Raw genomic sequence first — 20,065 nt, forward strand, 5'->3', positions numbered from 1 at the left:
AAAGTCTTGAACACCTGAGGATGCAGTTTCCACTCCATCGGGTATGGTCGAACCAGACAGGACAAAGAATCTGTAATGACGTACTTCACCCCTGGGATGTGATTGGCCTGAACCATCATGTCGAGAGAGTCCACTAAGTCGAAAAACTGTTGTGTCCACTAAAGAAGCTGAGGAGACCCTGTGAAACCCATTCGATTGATGTGCCACACGACTGCAGCATATTTCGATCGAATCAAATGCCTGGTTGATTGTAACAGGTGTTGCCAATGAGTGATTGCAAGAATCACTGCCCTGAGCTCCAAAACGTTGATATGACATGCGCGGTGTTGGGGAGACCACAGCCCTGCCACCTGATGATCGAGAAAGTGAGTTCCCCACCCGTGTAGAGAGGTGTCTACGTACGGTGATGTACTGGAGCAAACAACCTTAAACAGACTTTGCCGCAAGTTTCAACACACATTCAACACGTCCAAACACCACTGGAGATTGGGATGGAGCACTGGAGAAAGAAAGATCAATGCGTGAGGGTCGCCGATCCTGATGTGCAGACACAGAAAATATTGGAGAGGCTGTAGTCACAACTTGAGCTGACGTCAACAGAAAAAGGTCTTGTAACTGACGAAGAATCTTGGGTTGCGAAAGCGCTAGGGGTACCATAGAAACACCAGCACAGACATTGAGTTCGTCAAGCCACCACTGAAGGACTGGATGAAGCGCTTCTGGAAGGCGACTCAGTTCCTTCGGGTTCAGTTGACAGCCTCAAGATACGGGCGCGGAAATCGTCACTAAGTAGAAGGCCGAGACTGTGCTGCAGAAGTTGATAGCACTACCACTCTCGGAGGAGATAAAACTTGTCTGGAGACGGGACTAGACGTTTGAGGACGAAAGAGATGACGGAGATACTCGCTCAAGTAGGAGTCTGAGGTAACTCTAAAAAATCTTCATCTGGGGACGGTGATTTAGATCGATGAACTGCTCTCTTCGAACGGCTTTCCGATTAAGCACGCTTAGAAGTTGAAGGACCTTCAGCAGTTGTACGCCGATCTATGTCTCGATGCAACCCGTCGATATTCAGAAAAATCATCAACATTCAAGTGTGAACAAACAGAACACCGATGTGACCAACTACAACAGCCTATACAATCCACACACAAAGCGTGTGGATCAGCAGCGGAAAAGTTGCTGTTGCACTGATCACAATGTTTGTGTTTCTTAGAAGAACTTCGATTCGATTTATATCCCATATTGATAATCAAATAATGTCTAACTGAGAGAACAACACACGTCCACTCGCTGTAGCGACAAGAAAGAGAATGACAGGCACAGAGCATCACGTGATCATCTGAGCAACTGGCACGCTTTTGAGATGATTGACAGGTTGTGCTATCGGTGTAGGGGCAGAGGTCAGGGGGGGGTAGAGGCCAGAAAGCTTTGATTCAACTTAGCCTACAGCATGTTTCCACACATGGTCGTAGAAGAAGAGAGGTGCATACTGTGAGATAGGATAAGTTTAAAAGTTATGATATCTCTGTGAAAATAACTGCTTAAGGTATAAGTTATTCTGATAATGGAATACAAATTCTTTGATGTTATGTTATCGGATCGTTTTTAACTGGATCACCGGTACATTGGACCAAAACATCTGTGCACAGCTGAATGCTATTTCCGGCTTAGATGAATAACAGGTAGCATAACAGGAACAACAATTGAATAATCATGTCTAGTGATGTTTGATTGCAAGGTTCCTGTACATACATCTATTTTCATTAACAAAGTTTGTTTTTTTCACGTTCAACAATATGATATACAGTTAAATCCCTTGATCTCGAACTCCTGAATCTCGAATCTTCTACATATCTCGAACCTAATCTCCGGTCCCAACCTCTTCTTATATATTTATCATTATTTATGTATTTATATCTCGAAGTTTGAGATTGACATACACACGATATCTCGAATCTGAAAATTAGTCCAAGATCACCAAATCGATAAATTTTGTATCTCAATCTCGAACTGTACTCACCATAACAAACATTTTGCAGACATGTTCAATGCGTTGTCAACAAACAATTAGTTGTATAAACATACGGATTAGGTATCAGGCAATTTCAAGACACAGAAATCCATCAGTGACTTTTTCCGTATATATTTTTATTTTTTTTTAAACATATTTTTATTCCGTCAATGCAGAAACCTGGATAGGCGAACAAGCCTAGTGGCTTATATAAACGCCGCTCCAGTACACCGTTCCAATATAGCTGGATACATAATTGAAATAGTCTGACAAGAAAAGAATAATACCGAGACAAAATTACACTCAGAAAAATGATTGAATAATAAATATTTGGTTATGGTGTTGGTTGTGCCCAGCAACGAAAAGAGCTGCCCGCAGAAAATCAAGTTATATAAATCTTGTCTTGCATTGAATATAGATGTATATGTAGAGATGATAATCACTGGAAGCGCGCTTACTTTTAGAAATGAACTGGTGTAATGAGTTGAGAATGTCACAATTTGTTGAGTTATCCAATGCGCCGTTACCGTATAAGGTAGTTTTCACATCGTATCCTTGAATATAAAAATACACCGTTGTTCTTAAATTTTGATAGTTCCGACATGTAAAAAGGTAGTGAATGACCTCTTCATTGTAATGATCACATGAACACTTAGCTGTTTCTGATATATGTTGATTATATCTGTCTGCGTTCAGATCACTACAGCCGAGATTTGACAAAATCTGGTCCCAAAATTTAAATCAAAGTAGTTGTGAGTTTCTGTTGGATTTATCATGGTTTTAAACTGCCTCACGGAAATAGCGTTAACAGCTCCATCGGGCAATAAATTCCACGACATAATCGCGCTCGGTAAAAATGATTGAGAATATCTTTGCGTTCTACAGTTAGTAGTTATAAGTTTAGAGCGATATCGTCTTTGTTTCAGTGTGCTATAATTGGTTTCCTTGTATATTTTATCATGACTGGTGCCACGAACCGCACCGCATATAGTTCTTAATGCGTCTAAGTGTAAATTTTCCAGTAAAATCGCCTGTTCAATCGTACAATTATCCTATATATGACAGCAGTAATCAAAAAGTGGTAAGATAAAGGAGTTATATAAAGTATTTAGCGTTTTCCCGAGATAAACGATATTTCAAACTTCTCAGACAATTGATCATTGGACTAATTTTCTTTACCATGTCACCTATATGAACTTTCCAAGAACAATTGCTTTGAAGTGTTATACCTAAGTGTTTATGGTTATCAACTTCTTTAATAGTTTCAAGCCATTCATTAGTAAGTTCGGCCTGGCATAATTTTTCGTTTTACACAGTGAATGTTATACTCTCAGTCTTACTAGGATTAAAACTTACCTGCCACTTTCTGGCCCAGTCTGAAATTTTTGCCAAATCATTGTTTATAATTGCGGCTGCTGTAATATGATCATCTATTATAGCATATATTGATGTATCATCAGCAAAAAGGCAAATGTTACTGTCTATACCATCTACAATGTCATTAATATAAATGATGAACAGAAGTGGTCCTAATACGGAACCCTGGGGTACACCAGCTTCCACAAATTTGATACCCGAACTATATCCATTTATTACCACTTTCTGCATTCTACTATCTAAATAACTTTCAAACCACTCCAAAAGTATACCCGTATACCATAAGCGTAAAGTTTATGAATAATACCTTTGTGCCAAACTTTGTCAAAGGCTTTACTTACATCACAGAATACCACTCTGATTTCCTTTCCTTGGTCTACGGCACTTGCGATAAAATTATAAAGATAAGTTAGTTGATTTACTGTAGAATCACCAGGCATAAATCCAGATTGTAAGTTTGATAAAATATTGTTATCCCTGAGGAAGTTGAAGACGTATTTAAAAATCCATTTTTCAAAAACTTTAGCGACACAGCTTGTTAACGCTACAGGTCTATAGTTTGAGCAATCGTGTTCATCACCTTTCTTATGAAGTGGAATCACCGAAGCTAGTTTCCAAGAAGTAGGATACGTTTTATTACGAAGGGAGATGTTGAACAACTTAGCTAACAACGGGGTTAAAGAGGTTGCAGTTAGTTTCAGTATGATGTTTCCAATGCCATCAGGCCCCGTGGCTTTCGATGTATCTAGACTCAGAAGAATATCGCGAACATCTCCATTACTTATTGTGATAGATGACATAGGATGATCGATTTCAAGCGGTTCAAAATCAGGCAGATCGGCATTAGGATCAGCAACTTGGGATTGTTCTGAGAAAAATGAGTTGAGTACATCAGCAATATCTTGTTCATTGTCATAAACTATGTTATTGCTGACAATTGATGGAAAGGACGATTTTATCGAATTTGTTTTAACATAATTTTCCGTATATGAATTTTCCGCTTTTTGTATGACACTCACTGTCACATGATCAATATGGCTGCTGAAGTGATGTACGCTGATGTGCTTTTTATTACAGGTACATGTACATGTAACAAACTTTTAGAATACAGTTTTTATTTGCACATAATTTATGTTTTTAATTATGTATCTTGTGTGTGATGATTATGATGATTACTGTGAAAAGAATAAAAGAATGAAACGAGAGATTTTTTTATTTCTACATTGTCGTATACAAGTTCAATGTATGTAGTACTATGTACACAATGTGCATATATACAATGTATTTCAATCTCGAATCACACGATATCTGAACCTGTCTTGATGGTCCCTTGGGGTTCGAGATCCAGGGAGTTTACTGTAGTTTTGACAGGGCACAATACACGAAATAGCAGTTTTGTTATGTCCATGGAAAATACAATTTTACTTGGCCTTAATGTTCCGCATTATGTAATAGTTACTATAACGCGGGGGGTCATCCATGGACACCAAGACCCGCGTTATGGCGAGGGATGACTGTACACAATTTTAAGGTCCTATGGAAACACATATAAAAAATAAGTAGTTGAATACACACAAAGTTGGTCAAATGTTGGACAGATAAAAAGACAAATGGCAATAACTCTAAGTAAGATTACTGAGCTGGGAAATTTTGTTTCGAGTGGAGATTGTGTTAGTTTCCTGTAATATCATAACTTGACATGCTTTGCTAAATATAGGGCCTTTTCAGAGCAAATCACTGGTAATTAGGGCCTTTTCAAGGCTTAAAAGAAATTAGGTACTTTTTTTATGTAAACTGTTTAGATGTAAAACGTTTAGGCTTTTTCACGCCTGTACACCCCCTGCACAGGTTTCTTTGTTGGAGTTCATGTTTGTTGCAACACAGATAATACGGGAGGCACATCTTGATACAGGAACGGTGATTCAAGGTCCACGTGTGAAATACAGACTCTTTTATTTCTTGTTTTCTTAGCACTTTGCTATGAACCATCCTGATAAGGTGTGTGGAAATAGATATTTCAAAAACATGATTTGTTCAGAAAATCTCTATCTGAATGTCAGGGTTGCAAATAATTTTTCAACATCAGGAGTACATACTCCTGATTTTTTCAGTACAGGAGTACTGGAAAACTGGAGTACATTTAGAGTACTGAATGGAATTTAATGGAGTATGAGCAATCTTTATGGTGTTTCGTTTCATATATGCACCAGAACATTGCTACTCTTGTGTAAACATGTCAATAAACAATAAAATAATACTTTGTTGTTATCATGGTTTTGTTACAAAATTGTTTATTCAAAATGTTACAGCGGTGAGAAGGACTGGTAATTTTTGACTGAAATTGAAAGACTGAAACATTTAAAGTTAAATGCTATTTGTAGTTACGTTTTTACACAGCAAACAGGACAGTTTGCGATCACTGTTTCAGTTAAGACAAGTTTGAGCCATGGATAGGGTGTTCACCAAATCTTTCTGTTGTAGTTTGTAAGTTTGAACCGCCTGTGTGACTACAACAAGGCGAACAAGTGATACTACACTAGTAAGCAGTTTGTTCATTATTTGTACAGCAATTTGGTTACTTGACTGTTTACAAATCGTCAAGGCACAGTCTGGTTTCTGAGAGAATCTAGTAATTTGTTTCTGTGCCGCCATGTTTACATCCACATGTGCAATTTTGACTCCTTTGAGTGGCATTTTAGACAGATTCTTGTACCGTTTCTTGTACCGTTTCGATACAGATTCTTGTACCGTTGTCAAGCAGGAATGGTACAATCGCCCATTCCTGCTTGACAACGGTACAAGAGTCTGGATCGAAACGTCGCACTCACGAATAAAAAGAAGTTGTTATCCATAAAGTTTGTTCTATATTGTGCAATTTTGACCAATCAAATGTAGAGATGACAAGACTTTACGGATGAGCAACTTCTTATTTTGACAATGGCGACGTTTCAGTATAGATTCTTATACCATTTTCAAGCAGCTGCGGTACTCAGTTTCCTTAGCAACCGGGATTCCCAGAACATGACAAGGGAAACCCCAATGTGTCGCTATCACGTAAATTCAAAGATGGGTGAGGTGAGGTGAAATTGGGTTTAACGTCATACTTGAGAATATTTAACTCATATGATGACGTGCATGCGTGTGTATGTGCGGCTGCTTCTACTAGCCCAGACTTAAGCTGGTTTTATAGTGCTAGCCCACTGAGATACCATGCCGCAGTGAAGCATGAATACCCCACTCAGACACATTATACTGACTCCGAGCCGACCAGTCCTTGTTGTACCCATTAATGCCGATCGCCAGGCAGAGACCAACAAGTACCATATTTTAACGTCTTTTGGTATGATGCGGTCGGGGATTGAACCCGCGACCTTCCGCTCTCCAGGCGGATGCTCTAACCACTACACCACGGAGGCGGTCTTCAAAGATGGGACACTGCTTGGAATCAGATAATCTGATTGATATGTTTCAGATAAATACGTCTGTAAATGATTCTAAGACGATATATGTTGTTGTGTGTATCTGATATCATTTCCTACCGTATCATGCATATTTTTTTATCCGTACATACACTGATACGGCCCTTATCTGGAGCTGTGAATATAATGCCATTTGTGCAGTGTGAGTTAAGTTTGCCCATTCGAACCAGTCTATAAACCAGAACAGAATTTTTGGAAAAACAGTTACATCTTTTTGGCATCATTCCTCAAAGTTTGGTTTAGTAAACAAAGTTATTTTACAGGATTTGTCAAAAAAACATCCCGATTATACTGAGGACAAATCTAGTACTAGGTTAAAAGAACACATATCCTGAAGCCCAGAATCACATTCTGTTATGCACACCACATACTAGTAAATGGTGATAAAATGTAAAAATGATATATGTCCAAACATATAGGTCAAGGCCCTTACTTTCACTTGTGATACAATGTTTAAAACAGAATAATGGTGACTGGGTTTAAGGAGGAAACAGGTCCAATGGGCCGCATGACAAAAGGGCCACAAAACGGAAAAGTCACTAGGACCCTTTAAGGACATGTTAATTACATGAATCCAAAATGTAATGCTCCATTATTCAAATATGATGCATTCTAAATGAATGTCATGAAACTAAATCAGGCCCAGGAGAGGGTTTCAGATAATACTATCACATCTGTGACCTGTAATCTGTCAGCCTTCAGCTGTATAATCAGTGTGACCAAACAGTATTAAATGCAGCAAGTCACCCATCACAACAAAGGACCTGTTTTCCAGGCTGATGTCACTCAAGCCTGGAGAAATATATACATTCCAGGTCAGGAAATACCCTTGGGCCTTCTTGGTGTTCCCACCATATTGTGTTTACACTCCCATCCAAACCTTCACTGTTTTGTCAGTAACCTTACACATCCACTATACTATCATCAGTTTAACTTATTTTGAAATTGACTTTTGGGATTTAAGACTCTTCGACAAACTTTTCTCGATAACCATTCCAATCGTGAGACAAATATATAATGAAGAGCATATATACTATCATTAGAAGATAAAGCTACTCTGTTTTCAATGTTGCGGTCTTTATTGTTGATTTAAGACCGCTATATGTAATTTAAAAACCGAACGCGTTAGCGGTCTTACTTCAACAATAAAGGACCACAACATTGAAAACAGAGTCGCTTTATCTTCATTCTAGCATGACTGATAAGCATTTTAAAACTGAACTGTTTGGCGTGCAAGAACACAAGGTGTCAAGGGACCTTTATTCTGGAAATTGCATGGAATCGTCCCGATGAGGGACAGTTTGTGTAATGAACAAAATAATACATTTTCAACAACACAAATGCTTTATTTCAAGAACCAGTACATTGTATGCTTGTATTTGTAACAAGTAGCATTATACATAAATAAAAAATATACAGTTTATACTGTGAGCAAGTACAATTATTAGATTTTTCTCAAGCGAATTATTGATCTCACCCTACTGTATGACAATCGACTCGCCCCAATCCAAGCTGTGCTCTCGCTAAGTTTAGTCGCTGCTAACTTTATTCACGGAAATAATTATTGATAACTACCCTACTATGACATGACATGACATGACATGCAACGTTTTATGTGGGATACATGGACAGTGGAAGTGGAAGGACTGGGCATTACAGCCGGGACGGTTTGAATACTGCCGCTTTTGCGCTGCTGACGAATTTTCCAGCTTTGTAGTTTGTTCACTGGGATTACTGACAAGAAATTCTTCTTCAAACCATTTGCTTTTTACTTCAAAAATATCAAAGATGCTGCCGAGGTAGAAATCGCAGATGTCCGACATGTTTGTTTACAAACAAAAGGGTCAACGAGTTCATTGTATTCGTACACAGTGAATCGGTCACTTTAATTAGCGGTCTTAAACTGCCATTTAAGTACGGTTTTGATGAGCTCTCAGCCAATCAGAATTGAGTATCACACAATGTCGTGCTAGAATGATGAGTTAAGATTAGTTGCGTGAATTGTTTCCGATGATTGTTTGCCTTTATTGGAGTTCAAATGGTTTCTGCCCTTGTCTCTAGAGGTGAGTGAGTTGAGGAGACAAATCTGACATTTGATCAACTTGCAGAATATGTTGTGTATATTAACATACAAACTGTATCTCATCACATCACATTTTCACTGCATCTCCTCATATAACATCTGTAAAGATTAAATGATATGACTATCTCCATGCTAACTTGATTACATTTAACAAAATGAGAAGTTGAATTCATGTGAATATCTCATCAATTTCATCCCAAGTGAAGCCTCAGACAAAAGCAATGATAACCTAAGAAATAGATCTAATTTACAAATGAACAAATGCAGAACCCAGTCCTATGCCAAATCATTTCTCCTGAATACGATCAACCCCTGGAAAATATACCTGGCAAAGTAACTAATGCTGGCTCATTGAAAGCATTTAAATACCTAATGAAATGTTCTGATATAATTATAAATAAGACAGAAAATATGGTTAAGATTCTCCAAATTGTTAATTGTTAATCCTTAGGGTCAGCTGCAGTGACTTAAATGTTGATAAGTTTAGGCTCTGATTATATCCGACACCGAGACTGCTCACTTGCAGATATCACTTGGTCAGGATGTAACTCATTTTTATTTTAACTAAAATATGACTGAGAGACTATGTATTTTACATACATGAGTTTGATCTAAAAATGATATTGTATTGCAATAGTCATTTGTTCTACAAACACGTATATCCTTCAGTCAGTTCACAACTTCATTGTCAAAAGCAAAAGATTTGAGCTGTCTAGTTTTATGCCTACAAAATGGAAAATTGCATTATTTTATTTCATAGACACCAATGAGTTCAATATATTGATTACTATATTTCATCTGTGCATGCTGTACATATGTTCTGCACAATCCTGTTTATAGAACCAGCTGTGGTCAACTCACAAAAAGAGAGGTATTTACGTAAGCAAGTTCAGTCTGTTTACTGATCCAGATTTCTTCAGAAATAAAAATGTGTTTAAACATGTTTTTTTCAAAAGTTCTGTGCATGAATTGATACAGAATAAACAGATGAATCAATACAGGTTTGTGTTTATCATGAATCATACAGTTTGAGAATATTATCAATGTATTAGTGAACTGTGAAATACCAAGAATTCCCCATGAGTAATTACAATCAAACACAAATGAATGAGACTAGGCTTGGGAATCTCATAAACTCACTTGGTCAGTTTAAGAAACTGGTACTTGTCATTTCGCCACAACAAAAATGATAAAAGCGCTAATATGGAGGAAAAGAATTTCTACACATCATCAAGGACAATGATTTTGTTTTTGTTGTTGCTAATAATGCTAAATATTCATACAATTATTTTGGGGTGTAACTTATCAGTAATTTTAACAGTGATAAATTGACTTTAAAAGTATCACAATATCGCAATTAAGGATACATTAATTAATCTGTGTGTGTATACACAGATCTACCTGTAATTAATCAATGTAGGGACCATTCATAATTTATGGCTAAGGGGGGTGGGGTGATGATAATTTTTATGGAGAAGCATGTACAACGTGAATGAGCCCCTCTAAACACCTGGCTGTCCCTTTCTTTGCACTCCTCCCTCGTAACAAACAGTGAACTGTGTAAATATTTTAATGATAGTTTGTTAAACAACTTTTTTACTTTTAAGGCATAAATTCTGCAAAAATATCACAGAGTTGGTCTGATGTTTTGATTATGCTCACTGTTTCATTGAGTATTATATGTTTATTAGTTTTCGAGTTAGATTGCAATTCATCGGCCCGCTTTTGAGGCAAACGGACTATAGTTGCCTCTTACGTTGTATTGATGGAGCATCAGCATAAAACATTTACCAGAACATTGATAGCCCAATATTTCATGACATCCCTAAACTCAGTCTTACAGTTTAAGCCTGAATGTCAAGCAGGCATTACTATAAATATAGATTTAGCACCATCTTGTCAGCAGGAAAGTATTAAGGACCTGTGACATTTATTTTCAAATAGTGTTAAGCATGGATAAGAGCTTTTCACACATTTTTTTCATACATTTTCTATCACTACACACGTATTGTATAAAAATACCTCCAAATAAACACATCTTTGCATTGGCTTGTCTCAGTTTGGCATAGGTTTAACCTTGAACACCTCTAAGATACTGCTACAGTGAGTGAGTGAGTGAGTTTAGTTTTACGCCGCACTCAGCAATATTCCAGCTATATGGCAGCGGAATGTAAATAATCGAGTCTGGACCAGACAATCCAGTGATAAACAGCGTGAGCATCGATCTGCGCAATTGGGAACCGATGACATGTGTCAACCAAGTCAGCGAGCCTGACCACCCGATCCTGTTAGTCGCCTTTTATGACAAGCATGGGATACTGAAGGCCAATATTCTAACCCGGACCTTCACAGTCTATATGGAAAGATATAAATATTGTGTGAATCCTCCCTAGTCAGCATCAAGTGGTGCTACGTCCTGATGTGAGATTGTCCTAGTTGATTGGTTCTCGCCATCACAGTTGGTCCCAGATATATTTAGGTTGGAAAACAACACAGGATTAGCATAGGTTTTCTTTGCCAGACTAAAGTTTGTATGACAGCTTACGAGGATCAGGTGTTGGACCCCTGGTGATGTAATCTGGGCACGACCTAAACTACTTACTTCCTCTGCAGGTGACTGGGCATTCACCTGTCTCACAGTCCTTGAACAAGCTTCCCTATCTCCCAGCCCTTGCTCCAACTCTACTAGCCTTACATGAAGCAAGTCTACATTTTCCTTGGGCACTCTTCCCTTTCTCCCAGCCCTTGCTCCAACTCTACTAGCCTTACATGAAGCAAGTCTACATTTTCCTTGGGCACTCTTCCCTATCTCCCAGCCCTTGCTCCAACTCTACAAGCCTTACATGAAGCAAGTCTACATTTTCCTTGGGCACTCTTCCCTATCTCCCAGCCCTTGCTCCAACTCTACTAGCCTTACATGAAGCAAGTCTACATTTTCCTTGGGCACTCTTCCCTTTCTCCCAGCCCTTGCTCCAACCTTACATGAAGCAAGTCTACATTTTCCTTGGGCACTCTTCCCTGTCTGAGCCTTACATACATGAAGCAAGTCTACATTTTCCTTGGGCACTCTTCCCTATCTCCCAGCCCTTGCTCCAACTACACTAGCCTTACATGAAGCAAGTCTACATTTTCCTTGGGCACTCTTCCCTGTCTCCCTACATTTTCCTTGGGCACTCTTGGGCACCTGTCTCCCAGCCCTTGTTCCAACTCTACTAGCCTTACATGAAGCAAGTCTACATTTTCCTTGGGCACTCTTCCCTTTCTCCCAGCTCTTGCTCCAACTACAATCTCCCAGAGCCTTACATGAAGCAAGTCTACATTTTCCTTGGGCACTCTTCCCTATCTCCCAGCCCTTGCTCCAACTCTACTAGCCTTACATGAAGCAAGTCTACATTTTCCTTGGGCACTCTTCCCTGTCTCCCAGCCCTTGCTCCAACTCTACGAGCCTTACATGAAGCAAGTCTACATTTTCCTTGGGCACTCTTCCCTTTCTCCCAGCCCTTGCTCCAACTCTACGAGCCTTACATGAAGCAAGTCTACATTTTCCTTGGGCACTCTACGTGCAAGTCTGCTAACATCGGTGACAGAAAGTACAATGTGGAGGGGTGGGGACAACAGGGACTATAGACTACAGTATATGGTTGGAGGGAGGCTGTGGGGAGAGAAAAACAGTCTTTATGAAACCTACTGATACATTACATACAACCTACAGTTGACTTTCAGTCCTACCTTTGTGCCTTCCACGCTGATGATTCTGTAGGTGTCTCTGGCAGAGTCATAGTAGTATGCAATGCTAACGGCCGTCTTACTAGCAGGAATCCAATTCTTTTTAGTTTCGGGGTCGATTTGGAACACATGTGCCTTTGTTGCAAATATAGGCTGTTCCCTGAAACAAGATGGCATCAACATTAAAGGAGGCGACAGACAACGTGACAGCTCTATTCTATCAAGAAGAATTTTTTTAATACATTTGCTTTTTCATGAAATGTGCCAAGTTACTAATGTTACATTATGTAGAAATAATTCATGGCTTGCTTGTGATACAAGATTGTGTATCATCAAAAACATTTCTACTCTCTTCCCGTTCGATATCATTTCCATTACCACTAACTTGTTTCTGAAATATGAAGGTATGTTATGCCCTGTATTGAAAACAATATTTAACAGATGCTAAGGTAGGTCTCTAACAGAGACAGTATACTGACTTCCTTTCTACATCTCCAATCTCAGTAGCAACCACTGATGACACCATATACATGTAAAACATCTGAATTCCATAAAGGCCTGTTAGCTAGTTTCTTTTTATTACAAACTGAAAGGAAAATTAACCACTTGATGCTTTAAAAATATTTTCATTTCAAAATCTAAATGTTAGTTTATCACTGGCACTATTGCACATATTGTTAAAACTCCTTTATCATTGCAAACATTAATCAAGATTAAACTCAATGACTGCCATCAATATAATATTTGCACTTCAATTGATAGCTGTCTAGTCACAAAGCAAAAGACATAAATACTGACATTAATCACATGAAAAAAGTATGTAAAAATTAGAACTGAAAATGTAAGCAGCAAGATAGAAATGATCGTGTGTATTTTCATTCATAACCTCAATGAAAATACCAAATATGCATAATAATGTTGACGTAAGTATGACATCTAAATCTTGAAGCGATTTTCTCAGCTACATGAGTCCGCAAGATTTTTGGAAGGAAACTTCCGTTGTTTCAAGCAACGTGTATGCATAAATGTGACATGTAAGTAGTCTGAAATATTCTGGTGATCTGCTGGTTGTTCTTTTCTTTTTGTTTCCATTGTGATCAAGGGAAATAGTCAGAAATGAGGAAAATACATACCGTCATCGTTGTGCGTGAGTTTGTGTCTGTCATGGTGTCACGCTTTCAGAAGCTATATATTGTGTTGAATCTATTGTGTTGAACTCTTGCTACGATACTTTTCCCATGCATGTTCTAAAACTTACGAGCAAGGGTATGCAACGAGTAGGCAAATGGATACACAGTCTAAAATCTGTTTAAATTTCATACAAGTGGTCCTTTCCCAGCTCAGCATCTGATATATTTCGTTAGATTTCACTGAGACACTTGGTATTGGAATTTGGTGACCAAGACCACTTGTCAATTCGTTTTGAACTCATGTATGAGGAATTCAGGGAATCATGTAAAGAAGATGGTTTTGAATTATAGTATTGATGTTATGGGCGAAACATAACTGACATACGTGTGACATGATTTTATAAACGCTCTCCAATATGGCTGAAAGTTCACTTTGAAGTTGTGTTTGCGTATTTTCATTCTCAGCGATTCTCTCTTCCTCAACAATGTTTCAGAACGAGCATTGGTGATTCAATCAAACAACAACAAATATACCGGTGATCACAATGGTACGGGTTGTTTTATAAAAAAAATCAATTTTCTCAATAAATTTGACATATAAATCAAGACACACTATAAATTACGCAAAACGCAATGAATGGTGATTTAGTAATATGTCAAAATTGGCAAGATTTATGATGCATGTAATTTTCAGTAAATCTGCCTTGCAATAAATAAATGATATTGTAGAAAAACTAATTTCAAACGGAATTCAAAACTGCATTTATCTTCAAATTGTATTTGGATATGGCTTCGAAATCAAAGTGAAGGTTGAAGAGGAGGGACATATATGGTGTGATTTATGTAGGAAATACGTAGCAAATGTAGAATGCCGGCACATTCACCGATGGCTAGCTAGATGTAGTGCATATACATTTTAGTTTTGGTGAAAGAAGATTATACTGTTGGAAAGACGACCGATGCAGGTTGAATGCACTTTGCTTTTTGTAGAATATACATGTTTTTTAATACTGCAATGTCATCACACTGAAGAACTGACCACACAGCCAGCTGACAGCCAGGCGAAAGGTGGATTAAGACATCGAGACACAAGAACCACATAAATTAAATCTTAACATAAATATATATTTTTATTGTCCATACTGAATCATGCTGAAAGATAACAAGAAGACAAAGTCATCAATATCCCCCGCAACGGCAAAATACTCTTTATGAATATGTCTACTTGTTATGATTATGTGAAATGTTTTGGAGTGTATATAGCAAAGTGGAAGGAGAGTATTGAAAGTTTTTTAAGATCTGCTCCAGAAAGGAGCACTACCACCAAATTCAGCAAAGCCTAACTTGTTGCCATGGAAATGCAACAAGATGACATCCTCATAGTCAGAGCCTAAGTCATGTTTCCATGGAAACAGCAAAAAATATAATTCATATCTGGGTCTAACCCCAAAAGGCACATCTAGATCATGGTTGACATGTGTACCAAGTTTGGTTAAGCTATCACGAATAGTTTAGGAGATATGCTTCGGACAAAGTGTGATGGACGCACGGATGGAACTCGATTCTATATCCCCCACAACTTCATTGTTGCGGGGGATGAAAACAAGAAACAGGACTGGCCTGGCCCTATCTGAGATAGCACAGCATTTTGAACATCCACTCACATCACCAACCCATCTGTAATTCCTTTAAATACAAAATCAGGTGAATGTTAGCTGAAGACTGGTCATTGCATTCATAATGAAACCCTCCACTAGTTTGTTTATAGTGCAGTAGACAGTCATGTTTATGCCATAAATATTAGTTGGCAGTTGTATGCAGAAAAGCATCTTTCCAGAAAGGAGGCACTATGATGTGTACATTCTGTTTAAGGATGAACTTTTAACAGCTCATGATCACATAGGAACATGCTCTCATGGCTGACCTTTCGACTCATAAACAAAATAAAACAACCCTCCAGTATCTGTGCCTGTGCATATTGGGTGGACATCAGTTTATCATATATTTGAATGAGACTTTGTTTTAAGTTGGACATGGTCCCCAAAGTCATGATACTTTTTGCACACGGCACTCGTCCTCGTCCTTGGAGCATCCCCACATGACTTTGAGGACAATATCCTACATATCACATAGTAAACATTGGAAAGCATTCTATCTAAAAATTATGTAAAAAGGAAATGCTTTTCAAACACATACCTGGGTCTCTTCATGCTGAACAGTTTAACCGAACACAATCACCTACACATCCCTATCTGTCTGTAAAGATCCTATGTCCAGACCTGACAAGTAACCTTCAACACACTCAGTCCAGCAATCCAGGTGCATGGGGAATGTCCACCCTTAAACCCCAACCGTGACCCCTCTTTCCGCCCCTCCCGCCAGGAATGTAGACAGGTACAAGTGACCACAGGGTCGCGGGTGAGTGGTCACTGATCAAACTTCCACAGGGCCACACAAGACCTCTTGTTTAATCAAGACTTGTACATGAAATTGAGTAGGCAGCTTAAGGATTAGGAGTTATAATCAATGTATATTTGTTGGCTTTAGGCTACATTTTCTGTGTTCTGACTAGGTGCAGTAGTCACACAGTTGGAGTAATTGCTTGACAGGCATGGGGGCATCAGAACAGATTATGACTCCTTACTAAACTGAATGTCAAGAATTAGAAGTCCTTTACTGACAAGTCTAACGAATAAAGTGACTTAATGTCTTTGTTCAGTGACATGTAAATAGTATTTCATATTGTTAAGTTCTGACCTTGTCATAAAGTATTACTTACAATTAAGAAATAAGTAATAGAGTTAGGACATAAGTTTAGGCTAAAGAAGAGAGAGAAAAATATATATATACACAGTAAGTGTGTCCTGTTTAAATACAGCAGGTCCAAGGTGGCCTCCATCGGGCGCCACAGGCAGCCAGTGTCAACTGAAGTAGGTAGACTGTTCTATTTCTTCATTTCAGATTATTTTGTCATGAATTCAGGTCAGTGTTTGGCCATGAACTTGGATAAATTAGAAATGTGAGATCTTTTTCCTCTTTTGTAGACATACCTGAATGTGTTACCTTGACTACAGTTGGACTGTTGGATTTGCAGTCAAACATTGTGTCTGCTTATTGTTGAACATTACAGCTGAAACTAGGGCTGCAACGAATACACTATGTGGCGAATATGATACGTATCATGAATATTGGGTAACGAATACGAATAATTATTCACGAATACAATATTGTAGTTAAGTGATTGATGTACAATATGGAACGTCCATGTTCACAGTTTTGATTTGTCACACCAATAACCAGTGATCTCATGACACTCAAATTTGGCATGTAATAGTTATAGTCGACAGTACCATATGCGGCCTTCGCAAACTAACATGACTTGAGCTACTGCAATGCTAGTACATATTCCATCCTTGCATATATCACTTTCCAAAAAGTACACAAGGGTTCAAGTAAAACATGCTCCCTTAAAAAAAGTAAATATCTTAATATTCGGTTCTGGTGTGCAAATCTAATTGAATTCATGAAATATCGATTCACGAATATGCGAGTGAATTATGCTAGCTGATCTATAACATATATAACAGAAAAGTGATGATCCACTGGAATAAGGACCTTGGGCAGCTAATGAAATTAAAATGGTTATTCAGCTGGATACATACCCCAAGAGATCTTAATCCCTGGTGCAAATCATTGATGAAATATGGAAATTATGCTTGTCTAAGTGTTGAGATTGATCCATGGAACAAGACCTTGGGCATAATGAAATTAAAATGTATTCAGCTGGATAATCACAACGTCCCTTTTCAGAAGAAACTATGTCCGTATTTCATCCAATTCAGGTTTTAGTTAATTTGCAGTAAACTAACCAAACCACTGATTCTTCACAGGCCACTGATGAGTAATTGCTAAAGTAACATCAACTTAAAACATTCCCACTATTGTTTATGTGAGTAAAATAGGGCAAAGGAAATACCTTATCAATAACACCCACATTTCTAAGTGTTGAGTTACACACTTGACATACCTGGCCAGCGCTCAGGTGTAACACATTATGGGCTATGCTAAGTACAATGTACATCCAATATTGGTTCTCAATACACAGGTGAATAGAACACATGGATGTCATCAAGGGAAACATAACTCAGGAGTTGCATGTCTGGATGACATTTGAGCCAACTCTATTCCCTTGACTTGATATTGTATCTACCACTACTGGCAGGTACAACTTTGTATAATCAATAACTCTGACAAAGTGGTATAGTTAGTTCCCAAGTTCGCTGGCAGCTTGAGTTTTGACATTTGAATTCAAATGATGCTTTGAACAGTTTTTCAATCATCACAGCATTTAGCTTGGTGTTGGAGGAAAGCCACAAATACCCCAAATCCTTCTGAAACTTACAAGCATTTGAATGGTACTCATCTCAAGTAATGACTCTGGGTTCATTCCAAAAGCAGCAGATCCTTGCATGACTAAAGGGCGCAAATCTTTACATTATATTACAGTCACTGAACTGAGACATGTAAATGAATGTTGAACATCACCTACAAGTCACTAAATGCAACGTAATCAACTGAGTACAATATTAGGCCCCCAAAAATAAATGTTGTGGTTCCGATTTCCTACATTTCAGAACTAGGGTAGGTAGGTAGGTTTTTGGGGTTTTTTTGCAAAATATTTTTACATTACTCATGTGTCAGAAAATACATTTAATTTATTATGTGGTGAGTAAAATTGTTAGGCTCGGCGGGAATATTTAGGGTCGGTCGGGAAATCGGAACCACAAGCTTTTTTTTTTTAGGCCTTATCAAAATACATGTAACAAGATATTCATTGTTGATTCTAGCCCATCTAGATATATGTGGTTTAATTAAGCTTTTCACATTACAGAACTCATATATATAGTGTGTGTGCATGTATGAGTGTTTGTGTGTATGTAAATGTGTGTGAGTATGTGTGTGCATATAAATGTGTGTGTATGTAAATGTGTGTGAGTATGTGAATATATGTGTGAGTATGTGTAGTGTATGTGTGAGAGTGTATGTGAATCTGTGAGGTGTGTGTTTGTGTGAGTATGTGAATGTGTGTGAGTGTTTGAGCGTGAGAATGTGTGAGAGAGTGTTTGAGAGAGAGAGAGAGAGAGAGAGAGAGAGAGAGAGAGCCCCGAGGATGTTCTGTATGCATTAGATTGTCAAACACACGTATGAATGCATTGTTAGATATCTCTCATCTCTTCAACCACTTGAAGCTATTTATTTTTTCAACCTTGAGTGAGTGAGTGAGTATGGTTTTACGCCGCTGTTAGCAATAATCCAGTCATATCACATCAGGGGACACCAGAAATGGCTTCACACATTGTACCCATGTGGGGAATCGAACCCGGGTCTTCGGCTTGACTAGTGAAAGCCTTAAACACGGGGCTACCCCACCACCAGTGAATCAGATGAACACGTGATCAAAATAACAGTGTTGAATGCAATGAGCGTAAGATGAAAATATCTCAGCTCTACTGTTAGTTCAACTAAGTCAGGGTGCATGCATGCTGCGAAACAAATGGTGTTTCTTCCTCCGGAGGGCTGTGGGGTAACCTCGTGGTTAAAGTGTTCGTTCGTCACGCTGGGTTCCATTCCCCATATGGGTACAGTGTGTGAGGCCATTTATGGTGTCCCCCGCTGTGATATTGCTGGAATATTGCTAAAAGCGGTGTAAAAGAATACTCACTCACTCTTCCTCTAGTGTTTTACAATGTGTCTTGTTCCTTGATATCATTTGAAAGAGACAATCTTGACAAATCAAACAATAAATCTATGCTCTTGTCTACGACTGCTTTATTACAGCCATGTTTGACAAGGAGAATTATCTTTCATGAGAATGAGTGTTTGTGTGTGAGAATGAGAGAGAGACACAGAGACAGAGACACAGAGACAGAGACAGAGAGAGAGAGAGAGAGAGAGAGAGAGAGAGAGAGAGAGAGAGAGAGAGACCCGAGGATGTTCTGTATGTATTAGATTGTCAAACACATGTATGAATGCATTGTTACAAATCTCTCAGATCTCTTCAACCACTTAAAGCTACTTTAAATTTCGTCAACCTTGAGTGAGTGAGTGAGTATGGTTTTACGCCGCTGTTAGCAATATTCCAGCCATATCACAGCAGGGGACACCAGAAATGGGCTTCACACATTGTACCCATGTGGGGAATCGAACCCGGGTCTTTGGCTTAATGAGCGAACGCTTTAACCACTAGGCTACCCCA

The 20,065-nt window shown here is 38.5% G+C and overlaps 1 protein-coding gene across 4 annotated transcripts in view; it reads right to left on the minus strand.

Annotated features, from left to right (window-relative positions):
- Positions 1 to 20,065, minus strand: part of LOC124261264 (homer protein homolog 1-like) — a 76,345-nt gene that overhangs the window by 19,184 nt on the left and 37,096 nt on the right. For all 4 annotated transcript variants that reach the window (XM_046695577.1, XM_046695576.1, XM_046695575.1 and 1 more), the window contains exon 2: positions 12,683 to 12,839. In XM_046695577.1, coding sequence (XP_046551533.1) covers positions 12,683 to 12,839 — 157 coding nt within the window. The remainder of the gene's footprint in view (positions 1 to 12,682; positions 12,840 to 20,065) is intronic.

This window comes from Haliotis rubra, unplaced genomic scaffold, assembly GCF_003918875.1.
Source record: "Haliotis rubra isolate DU_JTF1 unplaced genomic scaffold, ASM391887v1 Scf792, whole genome shotgun sequence".
Taxonomy (NCBI): Eukaryota; Metazoa; Mollusca; class Gastropoda; order Lepetellida; family Haliotidae; genus Haliotis; species Haliotis rubra.